Source organism: Pipistrellus hanaki (genome assembly GCF_964339955.1).
Source record: "Pipistrellus hanaki genome assembly, chromosome: 5".
Classification (NCBI taxonomy): domain Eukaryota; kingdom Metazoa; phylum Chordata; class Mammalia; order Chiroptera; family Vespertilionidae; genus Pipistrellus; species Pipistrellus hanaki.
The window spans coordinates 33,362,216-33,375,440 of record NC_140507.1 but is presented as its reverse complement, the minus strand read 5'-3'; the positions used below and the strand labels follow the sequence as shown (position 1 = coordinate 33,375,440).

General features: G+C 39.5%; 1 protein-coding gene across 1 annotated transcript in view; it reads left to right on the top strand.

The window, feature by feature from the left end:
* The window catches only part of ADAMTS19 (ADAM metallopeptidase with thrombospondin type 1 motif 19), a gene marked incomplete at both ends in the record, with an annotated part of 195,179 nt that overhangs the window by 160,755 nt on the left and 21,199 nt on the right, over window positions 1-13,225 (top strand). Inside the window, 3 exons of the mRNA XM_084886566.1 lie at window positions 7,191-7,326; window positions 9,814-10,018; window positions 11,857-12,009. Coding sequence (XP_084742692.1) covers window positions 7,191-7,326; window positions 9,814-10,018; window positions 11,857-12,009 — 494 coding nt within the window. The remainder of the gene's footprint in view (window positions 1-7,190; window positions 7,327-9,813; window positions 10,019-11,856; window positions 12,010-13,225) is intronic.

Genomic DNA, 13,225 nt, shown 5'->3' with positions numbered 1-13,225 from the left:
TTTAAAATAATCCAAATAAAGTTTTTATTATGCATTTCCATTAATTTATTAATATCAGTTATAAGATATGAAAAGCCTAAGATATAAAAATCCCTTCTTTTAGAATCAATATTATTTTGAAAGTATTACTTTGGTTTGCATATAAGATCTATTTTAAGTAATCTGGATCTTCCAAGGCATTAGAGATGTACCATTCCATGATACCTGAGGTTGTATGTAGAATCTGCATTTCGCACATGACATGGTGCAACTGTCTTATGTCAGGATTTATTGTGATCTGGTGAATAAATTAATTAAATAAAGCCTGGCAGGAAAAGCCCCAAATTCAATATCCTGTTTTTGAAATAAATGAAGAATTGAGCATGCTGTTAGGAAATCTAAATAGATACAATGTACAGGGGGAGAACATAAGCCAACATTCCACACTCTCCACATGGCTCCAAGTCCTAGTAATTTACGACTCATGCTGTTAGCCTTGTGCTGTGATATCTTAGTCACAGTTCCTTATCCATGACCAGATTCTAAGGAGGCATCCAAGCCTTTGGGTCCATGTTGAGGAAACATCTTGAGATACAAATGCCTGTACATTTTTAAGGGTGTTTTTCCATTTTAGAGGCACTTTGAATGTACCAAAATAAATATTATTAGCAAAAAAAAAAAACCAAAACAAAACAAAGCAAAAAAAAAAACCCCCAAATATAATACTTTATTTTAATAAAATCAATACAATTTTGTATTCTATTTCCTTTACTTAAATAATTAGGACATTTTTATGTTAACATAAACTCCTTATAAACTTGAATTTTAATGCCTAAGTGATAATCCATTAACTGTCGTTTTGTTTGCAGATGATTTTTCACCATTTTAGTGTTAAGATGAATCTCTTCATAAAGAAGGCACCAAATTTGGGCTTGAATTCTGTGCTTCTATTTCCCTCATTGATTCCTTTACCAATGCTGACTGTGCACTCACTCTTGCTGGGTGGTCAAAAACTGAGTGCTTTCTGCTGTCAGAGAACTCTGTCCTCTAGTAGATAACTACAAAACCACTCTCCGGAACGGCTGGTGGAGATGAGGAAGGCCTTCCAGGGATAGGCATAGGTGCAAAGGCCCTGGGATTCAGTGAGAGTATTTATTACGAGGGTGTAAAATGGGAGGTTCAAGCTACCAGAAATGATTTGATCAGAAAAGTAGAAAGAAACTAATTCATGAAGGTCCTTTCATGTTATGCTAGCACTCAAGTTGCATTTAACTTGAAAGTTATGAGATCCCATTTTTTAAAAAAAATATATTTTATTGATTTTGTACAGAGAGGAAGGGAGAGAGATAGAGAGCTAGAAACATCGATGAGAGAGAGTCATCGATCAGCTGCCTCTTGCACAACCCCTACTGGGGATATGCCCGCAGCCAAGGTACATGGAATCGAACCCGGGTCCCTTCAGTCCCCAAGCCGACGCTCTATCCATTGAGCCAAACCGGTCTTGGCTATGAGATCCCATTTAAATATTTGTGTATGGAAATGACAAAATCAGTTTGGATTATATATTGGGTGTAGCCTACGATACAAAGTAACAACTTTTCACTAAAATATAAAACAAAATAGTCATTTTAATATTAAGCCCAAACCCTGAGAAAAAAATAATTATAGAAATGTAAATAATAATAATAATAATAATAATAATAATAAAGTAAAGGCCTAGAAGTAAATGGCATGATGTGGGGAAAAATTTTATGTTTCAAAAATAACCAGCATTTATGTATCTTTAAGATGTGCTCAGAGAAAAGTGTTTCATCCTCATTTAAAGTATATTTACTTTAGTTTCACTTGTTTACTGCCCCTTGTTAATTAAATAACAAACAATTAATTAAAAGAAATGTGTGAGTACAAATGAGTATATATAGACTGTCTTACAGAGTTCTACTGTATATTCCTATTTAAAAGTTTGGAATGTCGGTGACATTTAGAGAGTTTCAGCCTATCGCAACCCTGAACCCACTCCCCAGGACACGTTTCTGCATTTATGATGCAAGTTTTAGCAATGTGATCTACCTGGATAGAGAATATAGTTTTATTTAAAAAGCCATTGTTGATCGATCCAAGATGGCTGCGCCCAGGTGAACACCTAGCCACAGCCGCACACAACAATTTCAATAAAATACAACTAAAATATAAAACGGACATTGCCCAGAACTACAGGAAGGTTGACTGACTGGAAATTCTACAGCGAGAAGCAAAGAGAAAACCAGAAGGAGGCGTGGAGGAGCTGGAAAAGCCTAAGGTACGGAGACGCGGCCTGCGGAGAGGACAGAGCCAGAGAGGAGGGGGAGGAGGAGTGCCTGGCGGGCGTTCCCTAGCGGAAAGGAGATAAAACTCCGACTGTTCTGGGCCCCTGACTGCTCTGAACCCCAGTTCCCCAGACCCCGGGGACCCAGGCTCATCCATAGGGAGCCGGGCTGTAAGGCGGGACCCGGGGAAGTGGCGAAAGGAGGTCCCTGAGGCGCGCACAGTGCGTGCAGAGAAGGGACGGTCCGCTGTGCCGCAGGATTGCCCTGACGGGAAGGAGACTGGGGCTCCGGACTGCTCTGAACGCCACCTCCAACTCCACTTCCAACTGAACTGAACCCCAATACCAGGCTCATTGGGGAAGAGCATAGACTGTTTGGCAGCAGGCGAAAATCAAGGGCACCTTTCTCTCAGAGGCACCGGCAGCGAGCACTGAAGGACCCGCATAGGGCGGGGCTGAAGGAAGACAAAGCTGAAGGTTCCACCCTGAAACCTCGCCCCATCTGTAACTGCGAAATGCGACAACAAAATAGATCACAAACGAAAGAAATGGAGGGCAAAAAGCGTCTGGATATAGAGTTCAAATCTACGCTTATAAGGTTTTTCAAGAATTTCCTAGAAAAGATGGATAAGACCTATGAGGATATGAAAAGAAATCAACTAGAATTAATAAGGAGTCAACAAGAAATGATAAGGGATCAACAAGAAATGATAAGGGATCAACAAGAAATAAAGAATACATTGTCTGAAATAAAACATATTTTACAGAGTCCTAAAAACAGAAGGGAAGATCGCAAGAATCAAGTCAAAGATTTGGAACATAAAGAGCCAGAAGACACTCCTCCACAGAAGCTAGAAGGCAAGAGAATCCAGAAAATTGAAAATAATGTAAGAAACCTCTGGGACAACTTCAAGCGAACCAACATCAGAATTATGGGGGTCATGAAGATGAGAGAGAGCAAGATATCGAAAACATACTGAAAGAAATAGTGACAGAAAACTTCCCCCACCTGGTGAAAGAATTAGACTTACAAGTCCAGGAAGCGCACAGAACTCCAAACAAAAGGAATCCAAAGAGGACCACACCAAGACAAATCATAATTAAAATTCCAAGAGCAAAAGTCAAAGAGAGAATATTAAAAGAAGCAAGAGCAAAGCAGGTAGTTATCTATAAAGGAACACCCATACGATTGTCAGCTGACTTCTCAACAGAAACCATGCAGGCCAGAAGGGAATGGCAAGAAATATTCAAGGTGATGAATAGTAAGAACCTACAGCCAAAGATAATCTATCCAGCAAAGCTATCACTCAGAATCGAAGGTCAGATAAAGAGCTTCACTAATAAAAAAAAAGCTAAAGGAGTTCATCACCACCAAACCAGAATTATATGAATTGCTGAAGGGGGTTCTTTCAGACGAGAAAGTAAACAAAGATAAAAATTATGAACAACAAATACGTAACTATCAACAAGTGAATCTAAAAACCAAGGAAATTAAAAAAAAAAAATCTGATGAACAATAGTAACTGTTGAATATAATAGAATCAGAGGTATGCAAGGGGAGTGAACTGATGATTCTTGGGGAAAAGGGGAGAGGGGGGCTTGGGAAGAGACTGAACATAAACTGTGCACCTATGGATGAGGACAATGGGGAGTGGGGAAAGGGCAGAGGGTGGGGTGGGAACCTGGTGGAGGAGAGCAATGGTGGGGGGGAAAAAAAGGAACATTTGTAATAATATGAACAATAAAAACTTATTAGAATTTTTGTACTCAAAAAAAAAATAATAAATAAATAAATAAATAAAAAGCCATTGTTTCGGGGGTTAAATACAGAGCATAGAAAAAAGAGTCAGCTTATCTCCGAGACTGGAAAAGAGGGAACACAACGTAGTGTCTATCTGGAACGTGTCAGTAAGGATCAAGGACCTTACCTTTTCGGATTTTGCCTAAATTTGTCAATGAGACAAATGCATAATGCTTATTTTATTCATAATTGTATACAAAACATCAAAACAGATCTCCCCGATATGGATGTAATGGGAATGACCCGGAGGTGAAGTAAATTGCCATAAAGCAAGTAATGCACTGTCAACAGCCTGCAGCTACGCGTGGTTCAGGCAGAAGGCCAGTTACTTCCCTTTCTGTTCATCCTGGTCCTGCAGAGCTGGATGCATTATAAATACTGCTGTTACATGCGAGAATGGAAATTTCCTGTGTTGGCTGGGACATAAAAATATATAAAAGAAAAAAAATCAAACAATAACATTTCCATATGGCTTTATGATCTTAGTTGTATTTTCATAGGCATGAAGTGTCTGTAGCTCAGCAATACATTTTTTCCCCCTGATTCTGTTGTTTTTGTTCAATAACATTTTTTTAAAAAATTAGGACAAGGTACTTTTATCTGCCAAAAAACTTACGATGTGAGCTTCCTTGCTGCATTGTGGAAATGTCCCAATTCATATTCACAGGCTTTCAAGCATTCTTAGAACACCTCTGAGGCGCTCCCTGAAGTGGTGCTGATAGTTTTATCCATCTTGATATATCAATACTGGTACTTAAAAGATTTTTTCAATATGTTAGCTCTGGACTGACATAACTAAGGATAGATATTCACTGAGGAAAGGAAGAAAATGCAGTATAATTATCCCTGAGTTATTTATTCCACAACTACACATATGTTTACAAAAGCCTTCTGGATAATGTCTGTGTGTCATCTTGTGTTGTCATTGGCAAAAAGCCATGATTTAAATTAGTTTAGGTAACTCCATCTATTGTGTAGAAGAGTGTCTTATGACTGTGAAGGCTTTAAAGTAGATTTTAAAATTAACATTCATATTTCATTAATGTAACATTTTTAATCCCACTTTTAGATTGGCACCATTGCAATGCAGAAATAATACATAGGTAGCATGAGAGAGAGTAGGTATATCTATTTAATGTACACACCAGGTCATAAAGGAGCACCTGAACCAAAAATATGTCCACAATCTTACATTTAGATATCTCCTACTGGTGGGGCTAGTTTTTTCTGGGGAAAAAAAAAAAAAAAAAAAAAGTAAAATAAATCATTTCTGCTTCTTGAGTAGTTTGTTTGAAAGTTATGTGACATTGATGGGTATTGCACATGACTATGATTAAGTTTAATATTATGCTACTTATGTTAGAAGATGCAACTGAAGATGTAAATGGTTTTGGTTATATGATATGCAATAAGCACAGATGCATTATTAGTTAATACACATGTGTTTACAGATATAGTCAGGCTTTTATACTAGAAGTTATCATGGGACTGCACTCGGTATTTAGAGGGAAATCCAGGGAGATCCTGAATTTGTCCTTTTGCCTTCCCCTTGGCCACTCCAATGTCTCTCCCATTCCTCATTTAAGTAAAAGGAAAAGACACTCAAAAATTATTCAAGTATCTCACTCTTTCTCTCTCTCTACATTCCTTCTTTGTTTTTCCCTTAATGCCAGTCTTCTCCCTGTTACTGAATGACAGAGTGGCCTTTCAGCCACCTATTTGTCACGACCCGCACAAACACTCCAAGCTTCCTAGTAATCATTGTAAGACCATCCTAGGACCCTAGCTATTGGGCCTTTGAATAGTGACTCAGAAAACTCATGATTTTTTTTTTTTCTTAATCCTTAAGGGTCCCCCTAGTTTTAAAGTTGTTGACTGATTTCATCTATATATATAAAAGGCTAATACGTAAAGTGTCCCCTCAGGAGTTTGACTGGGAGACTGAGTTCAATAATTTTCTATGTCATGTGCTGACCACTAGGGGCGGTTCAGAATGAAGAAAGGCCCTGGCCGACAGCCAGAAGACCCTGATTGGCCCCAATTGCTGGCCAGGCCTAGGGACTCTACCTATGCACAAATTTCATGCACTGGGCCTCTAGTTTGTTTATAATGTCAAACAGTAAGTTAAATTAGATTATTCAGTCTTACATAGATATTTGACTTCTGTAGAGAAAGAATTAGCACATATGTATTAGGCCACATGTGTCAAACACAAGGCCCGCGGGCCAAATCCAGCCCGCCAGGCCTTGCAATGTGGCCCGCACCGCGCTGTCATCACTGCACTCCGCTGTCAGTTTATGACATTGTCAGTTTATGACTGTTCAGTAAACCATTCGGCCCGCGATTTAGGCTGGATTTTAGATTTTGGCCCCTTCTCTGATTGAGTTCGACACCCCTATATTAGGCTTTTGACGTGTAAGGTGAAATAAAAGTGTTGTCAGGTATGTGTGCTTATGGGGCTCTCTGAAATATTAATATAGCATACAGATGGTCACTTTTACTTCCTGTTATCAGGCTTTATCATACCAGAGAGAGTAGAAAAGCCAGTTTTCTGAAATCTGGTGAACAATGGTAAGGGTCCCATGGCTATTCTTAGAGAACATGGCAGTCATTAGGGAATGGGGATTTCTAGAATTCTTGGGGCCTTTATCAGAGGCTTTAAGAATAAAGGTCTGAGTCATACTCTAAGCTTGCTTTCCATAATTTAACACAGAGCACTGCTGATGTACAACCAAGCATGCATGCATGTTTATGGGAGTTTATGAGATTTCATGAAGGAACATAGGTGTTATGCAAACATATCTTTCCACCACTTAATGCTAAAGATGGCATAGCCCTTTATAACAAGTCTTTAATTAATATCTAGTCAACCTATGGTGCCACGATCCCTTTGTAATATAAAAGTTGGCCATTTCATTTCTAACAAGGAGAAAATTATCATCTTTCTTAAACCTAGAGATACATTTTTATGTAAATAATATCATCTCCATTGATCTAGCCTAAAATGTATTTAAAATATCTCTGAAAATTACAAGAAGCCTGTGAACACCTCCTAAATCCATTAGATGAAGGTCTATAATAACATTCTTTTTATGTTTCTTTCAGGAGAAAGAAAGACAACAGTGTCTTGCACAAAAATCATGAACAAAAATATCAGCATTGTGGACAGCAAGAAATGCAAATATTTAACCAAGCCAGAGCCACAGATTCGCAAGTGCAATGAGCAGCCATGCCAAACGAGGTAACCCTGTCCCCCACACTCCAAGTATCACCAGAGTCACACTTTCCTTACAAACAATGCAAGGGATCTAAACAAAACTGTAAGCTTTTAAATAAGCAAGGTCTAAAAGAGACAGAATCAACTTGATGGAATGTATATGGGAGTGCTGCAGAAGGAAGCCATGCCTTAATAACTAATGAATGGGTGGAACCTGAGTATAACTTTGGAGCAGGCTCGCAACAAGGCTGTCTGCAATGGCCTCCCTCGCAGGGCTCCTGAAAATCCATGTGCTTTCCTGTGAATCGATGCTGGGCTTGAGTGGGACTAACCCCCCATGTCAAACGTCCCAAAACCTTGAATGGATGGAATGACAAAAGGAGTGTGAGCCTGGGTTGATTCCTCTAGCACAGTGTTTCCCAAACTTTTGACATATGTGTACTCCTTCTATAATTTTCGTAACGCTGAGTACCCCTCGTCCTCATGAGAACGTAGAATTAGGCGCAGCTAAGCACGGTGCAGTGCATATCCCCACCAAACTCCGGTGCAACGCGTACCCCCACCAAACTCTTCCCGTACCCCTGGGCGTACGCGTACCACACTTTGGGAAACACTGCCTAGCATATGGGGACAGGAACATTTTTAACCTGACCCTTAGAGATCTGTGGAGGATTCCATAGTTTTGGAGAGAGGGACATGGATTTTAATGTGTATCTTTGTACAGAAAGATGAAGCAGAACCTGAATGAAATTGGATAATGAGTACACCCTTTTAGGAAAAAACCCATTGGGAGCTTCCAAAGCAAGATGGTAGTAGGTCCATCAGCACACAAGAACCTTGCCAGAGGTGATACTGGAGTGCAGATGTTATCATGAAGTGTTTTTTTGTTTTTGTTTTGTTTTATTGTTATTTATTCCTCCCAGAAACAGAGGCATAGAATCATTAAGAAGTAAACCGTTGTACAGATAAGAAAACTAGGCTGTAAGAGGATGTACCATCTCTTAGTCTCATTGTAAAGAACATATGGACTTAAGTAAATTTGGAATAACTGAGGCTATTTCTATAAAATGGAGAGAAACATACTGTAAATTCCATTTCGAGAAATGTTTAAGGCAAAGAAAGCTCTTGTATGCAAAGTGTTACCGATGCAAAGAAGAATAAAGCCCTGGTCCCTGCCTTTGGGAGATTATGTACTCGGCAGCAAAAGAATGTCACATTCTCCAGGTAGCCTGTGAGCCTCCGCTTCCCTGGAGAATAACGTGCACTTGTCTTGTGAGTGCCAAATGCAAAGGGGAACACAGTCCCTGTGCGTTGAGTGGCAGGAGCCCTGCTGGGAGGAAGGGACTTGGAGCTGCTGTCAAGGATCCCAGCAGGAGATGATCCAGAAAGAAGAGCCATGAAGTGACAACAGAGAGTGTTTGGGGAACCAGCTGAGCATATGGCTTGCTTTCTAAACAAGTGGGCAAGGAAGCTAGAGAAATTTAGGAATAAGTATGTATTTTAGAAATATACTGTAATATAGGTAGCATATACTACATACTGAGTACCCACTGTATGTCAGCCTTAATAAGCACTTTTACTAATGAGAAATACTTAAGAGATATTAACTGTTGTTTTAGGAATATGCACAGCCCAAACCGGTTTGGCCTAGTACATAGAGCATCAGCCTGTGGACTAAAAGGTCCCAGGTTTGATTCCAGTCAAAGGCATGTACCTTGATTGCAGGCACATCCCCAGTGGGGTGTGTGTGTGTGTGTGTGTGTGTGTGTGTATGTGTGTGTGCAAGAGGCAGCTGATAGATGATTCTCTCTCTTCCTCTCTGTAAAAAAATCAATAAAATATAATTTTAAAAAATAATATGCACAGCTCGTACCGAACCAGAATGAAGCCCAGGCTTCTGACTACCTTGGCCTGTGCTTACATGCGATTGTGCAGATAGTTGAGTGGGGGACTCAGATCCCACTGTGAGGTTGTCTCAAGAAGGGGAAATGCAGAGAGGATTTTATTGACAGGAATTGTGCAAATACCAAATTTTGGGAGAGACTTTTCTGGCAGGGGCCTCGGTTCATTCCTGGAATAAATTTGGAGCAGTGTTTAAATTAGGAGTTCTCAGGGGAGATCCCAGTTCATTAGAAATGATAGCTGTCTTTTAACTCGTTTCAGTGACTGTTGCTTTACTTTATTTATTTTTCATCTTTATTGTGGAAAGTATTACATATATCTGTCTCCCTTTTCCCCCCATGGACCTCTTCTCACTCACCTCCATGCTCACCCCAGGCCTTCACCACCCCATTGTCCGTGTCCATGGGATATGCATATATGCACCCAAGTTCTTTGGTTGATCTCTTCCCTCCTACCCCTCTTGCCCCCTTCACTCTGAGATTCCACAATCAGTTCCTTGCTTCTATGTCTCTGGATCTATTTTGTTCATGAGACTCCACATATGGGTGAGATCGTGTGATACTTGTCTCTCTCTGACTGGCTTACTTTGTTTTCTGACTTTCCTTTTAGATGGATGATGACAGAATGGACCCCATGTTCACGAACTTGTGGAAAAGGGATGCAGAGCAGACAAGTGGCGTGTACCCAACAACTGAGCAACGGAACCCTGATCCGGGCCCGGGAGCGGGACTGCGCTGGGCCCAAGCCGGCCTCCGCCCAGCGCTGCGAGGGCCAGGACTGCATGACCGTGTGGGAGGCGGGCGTGTGGTCAGAGGTGCGCACATGCCCCGTTTCTTTCCCTTTCGCTTTTCTTTTTGCCTTTCAGATTCTTTAAGGTCATGTGGTATCGTGTTTAGAATCTGTGCCTGGCAGTGAGTATTTTTCAATACCATCTGCTGATTCTGCTGGTAATAAAAAAGTATGCTCATTATAAATAAGTTTGAAAATATGAGAAACAAAGATTTTTTTACTCTTTATTTTGTAAATAATGTAACACGATGAAGAGGATAGTTTATGTACATTTTATGCTTTTTCATTTATATATCATGAAATACTTTTAAGTGGACACATAATAAAATACACATTTCACTCATCATATATCCCTGAACATTTAAACAAGAAAGGAAAAGAAAGGGATTAACACTTAATCATTTTCTGTGAGCAAGGACTATGTTTTTAATTCATATTTAATAGGTTATTTATATTTAATCAGGAATTCAAGAAAGGTAACAATTTTATCCTTTTATAACATAGCTTAAAGAAATTAAATCATTTACTTTAAAATTCAAGATAGTCTAACACAAGCCATAAATTATGAGATATTTGAGTGTTTATGAAAAAATGTAGTACGTGTAAAATATTATTAGCTCCATGCATAAGTTTTCAGGAACATAACTATTGGAATCCGCATGGCTGTTCCTATACTGTGTTGTTGCTACAGGTTCGCCTGCACCTCTTTCTTTGGTGGAGACCAGTGGTTCTCAGGTTGTCAACCTTCCTAATGCTGCGCCCCTTTAATACAGTACCTCATGTTGTGGTGACCCTCAAGCATAAAATTATTTTCGTTGCTACCTCATAACTGTAATTTTGCTTCTGTAATGAATCGTAATGTAAGTGTCTATGTTTTCCAATGGTCTTAGGCGACCCTGCCAGCGGTTCTCAGCCTGTGGGTCGTCGCGGCATTAGAAAGGCTGAGAACCGCTGCTTTTAGGCCTTTTACAGAAACAGATATAACTTGGGTTTTCACATTTTGCCGTAGCTCTCATTTTGCTCACACTCCCCTGTCCCACCTAATTTCGTTTTGGTCCCTGTGTCCAGACAGTCGGTGACACGTACCTTGGGGAAGCTTTACGTAATAGAAAGCATCCATGTAAATGGGCGGGCAAGTTGCAGCTAAAAGGATGGTGGAATATACATGTGTGCTTCATATCTGCTAGGTCACCAATGTCAATCAAGCATCAGTTATTTATAATATAAATTAAACTATTTGTGAACCAACTCATATTCTAATCCATACAACTATTTAGAATGATGTTTTCTAGGGCTATAGAATTATGTAAAGAAATTCTTTGTTTTAGCTTTAAGAACAATTTGTGAAAAATGCCATTCTGTAAGGAATTTGGACACAGTCAAGAGTGTGGTGATGGTGAGGGGGTAGGGAGGTAGGTGGAGGTGGAAGAGGATATAAGGAGGATAAATAGTGATAGAAGAAAATAAAATACATTTGAAAAAAAATTCTCTTTTTTTTACATTTCTTAAGGCTAAAACAGATAAAATCTTAACAAAAATAAAACAATTTTATTACACAATTCTATATAAAAACTTGCTGCCCATCAAATGTAGCATGTACGTTTTGATCACTGTGTTCTATTTGTCTTTCATAAATAACCCCTATGTCCTCTGCAATCATCGGCGTGTGCTCCTGAAAGCCTTTCACCCCAGCACTGTGCCTGAGCTGCCTCAGGCCTTTAACACTGGTGCATAGCCTGTTCTGCTCATTCTTTATGTGGGTTATGGGCTTATGGAGACGAGTAGAATCCACACTTTACATAAGTTCACTCTTTGTCTCCCTTCTAAACGCTGGCTGTATGCCTACTCTCTGATGTCTTCCAGTGCTCTGTCAAGTGTGGCAAAGGTGTCCGCCAGCGGACCGTGAGGTGCACTAACCCCAGAAAGAAGTGTGTCCTCTCCACCAGACCCAGGGAGGCCGAGGACTGCGAGGACTACTCAAAATGCTACCTCTGGCGGATGGGTGACTGGTCCAAGGTGAGAATCATGCTGTACATTCTCGGTGTTGGGTTTCAATAATGTCTTCATTGCCCTGGATACTACATCCATATAGTATGGACTTTAGGAGGGATGGAGGGGAGAGGGGAAGATTATAGGATATGGAGTATTATATCCCCAGGTTCCAGGTTCAAAGCCTGCCTCTGTCCATAATCATGATACCTATAAAACTTTTAAAGATTAAGACAAAATGTAAAAAGCAATTAACATGATTTTTTTTTACACAAAGAAAGCTTTCAAAATGCAAATTATTGTTGTTTTGTTGCTAGTTTTTGTGATATTGTTCCTTGTCAGAATATTTTTTGCATAAAACTTCCCTAAGAAATAGAATACTATCAGGTGAGTCAATTCAAAATATAATTAAGGAAAGTAGTGGCAAAATCAAACAAAGAAATGTCCATCATAATAGGTAAAACACAGTATTTTTTCCACCAATATTTGGGGTTGTGGATAGAAGAAAAGAGAAGGAACGGAATTCTTTTTTTTTTTTTTTTTTTTTAATCTTTATTGTTCAGATTAATACATATGTTCCTCTTTTCCCCTCCTCCCATAGCTCCCCTCCACCCGGTTCCCACCCTACCCCATGCCCTCGCCCCCTCACCGTCCTCTTCCATAGGTGTAAGATTTTTATCTAATCTCTTCCCACACCCTCCACAACCCCTTTCCCCTAATCATTGTCAGTCCACTCCTTTTCCATGCCCCTGATTCTATTACATCCACCAGTTTTTTCTGTTCATCAGATTTTTTTATTCATTTGAATTTTAGATTTACTTGTTGATAAATATGTATTTGTTTCCATAATTTTTATCTTTACCTTTTTATTCTTCTTCCTCTTCTTAAAAACTTCCCTTCAGCATTTCACATAATACTGGTTTGATAATTAACTCTTTTAGCTTTGTCTTACCTGTGAAGCTTTTTATCTGACCTTCAATTCTAAATGATAGCTTTGCTGGGTAGAGTAATCTTGGTTGTAGGTTCTTGCTATTCATCACTGTGAATATTTCTTGCCACTCCCTTCTGGTGCATAGTTTCTGTTGAGAAATTAGCTGACAGTCGTATGGGTGCTCCCTTACAGGTAACTAACTGCTTTTCTCTTGCTGCTTTTAATATTCTCTCTTTGTCTTTTGCCCTTGGAATTTTAAATATGATGTGTCTTGGTGTGGTCCTCTTTAATTCCTCTTGTTTGGGGTTCTCT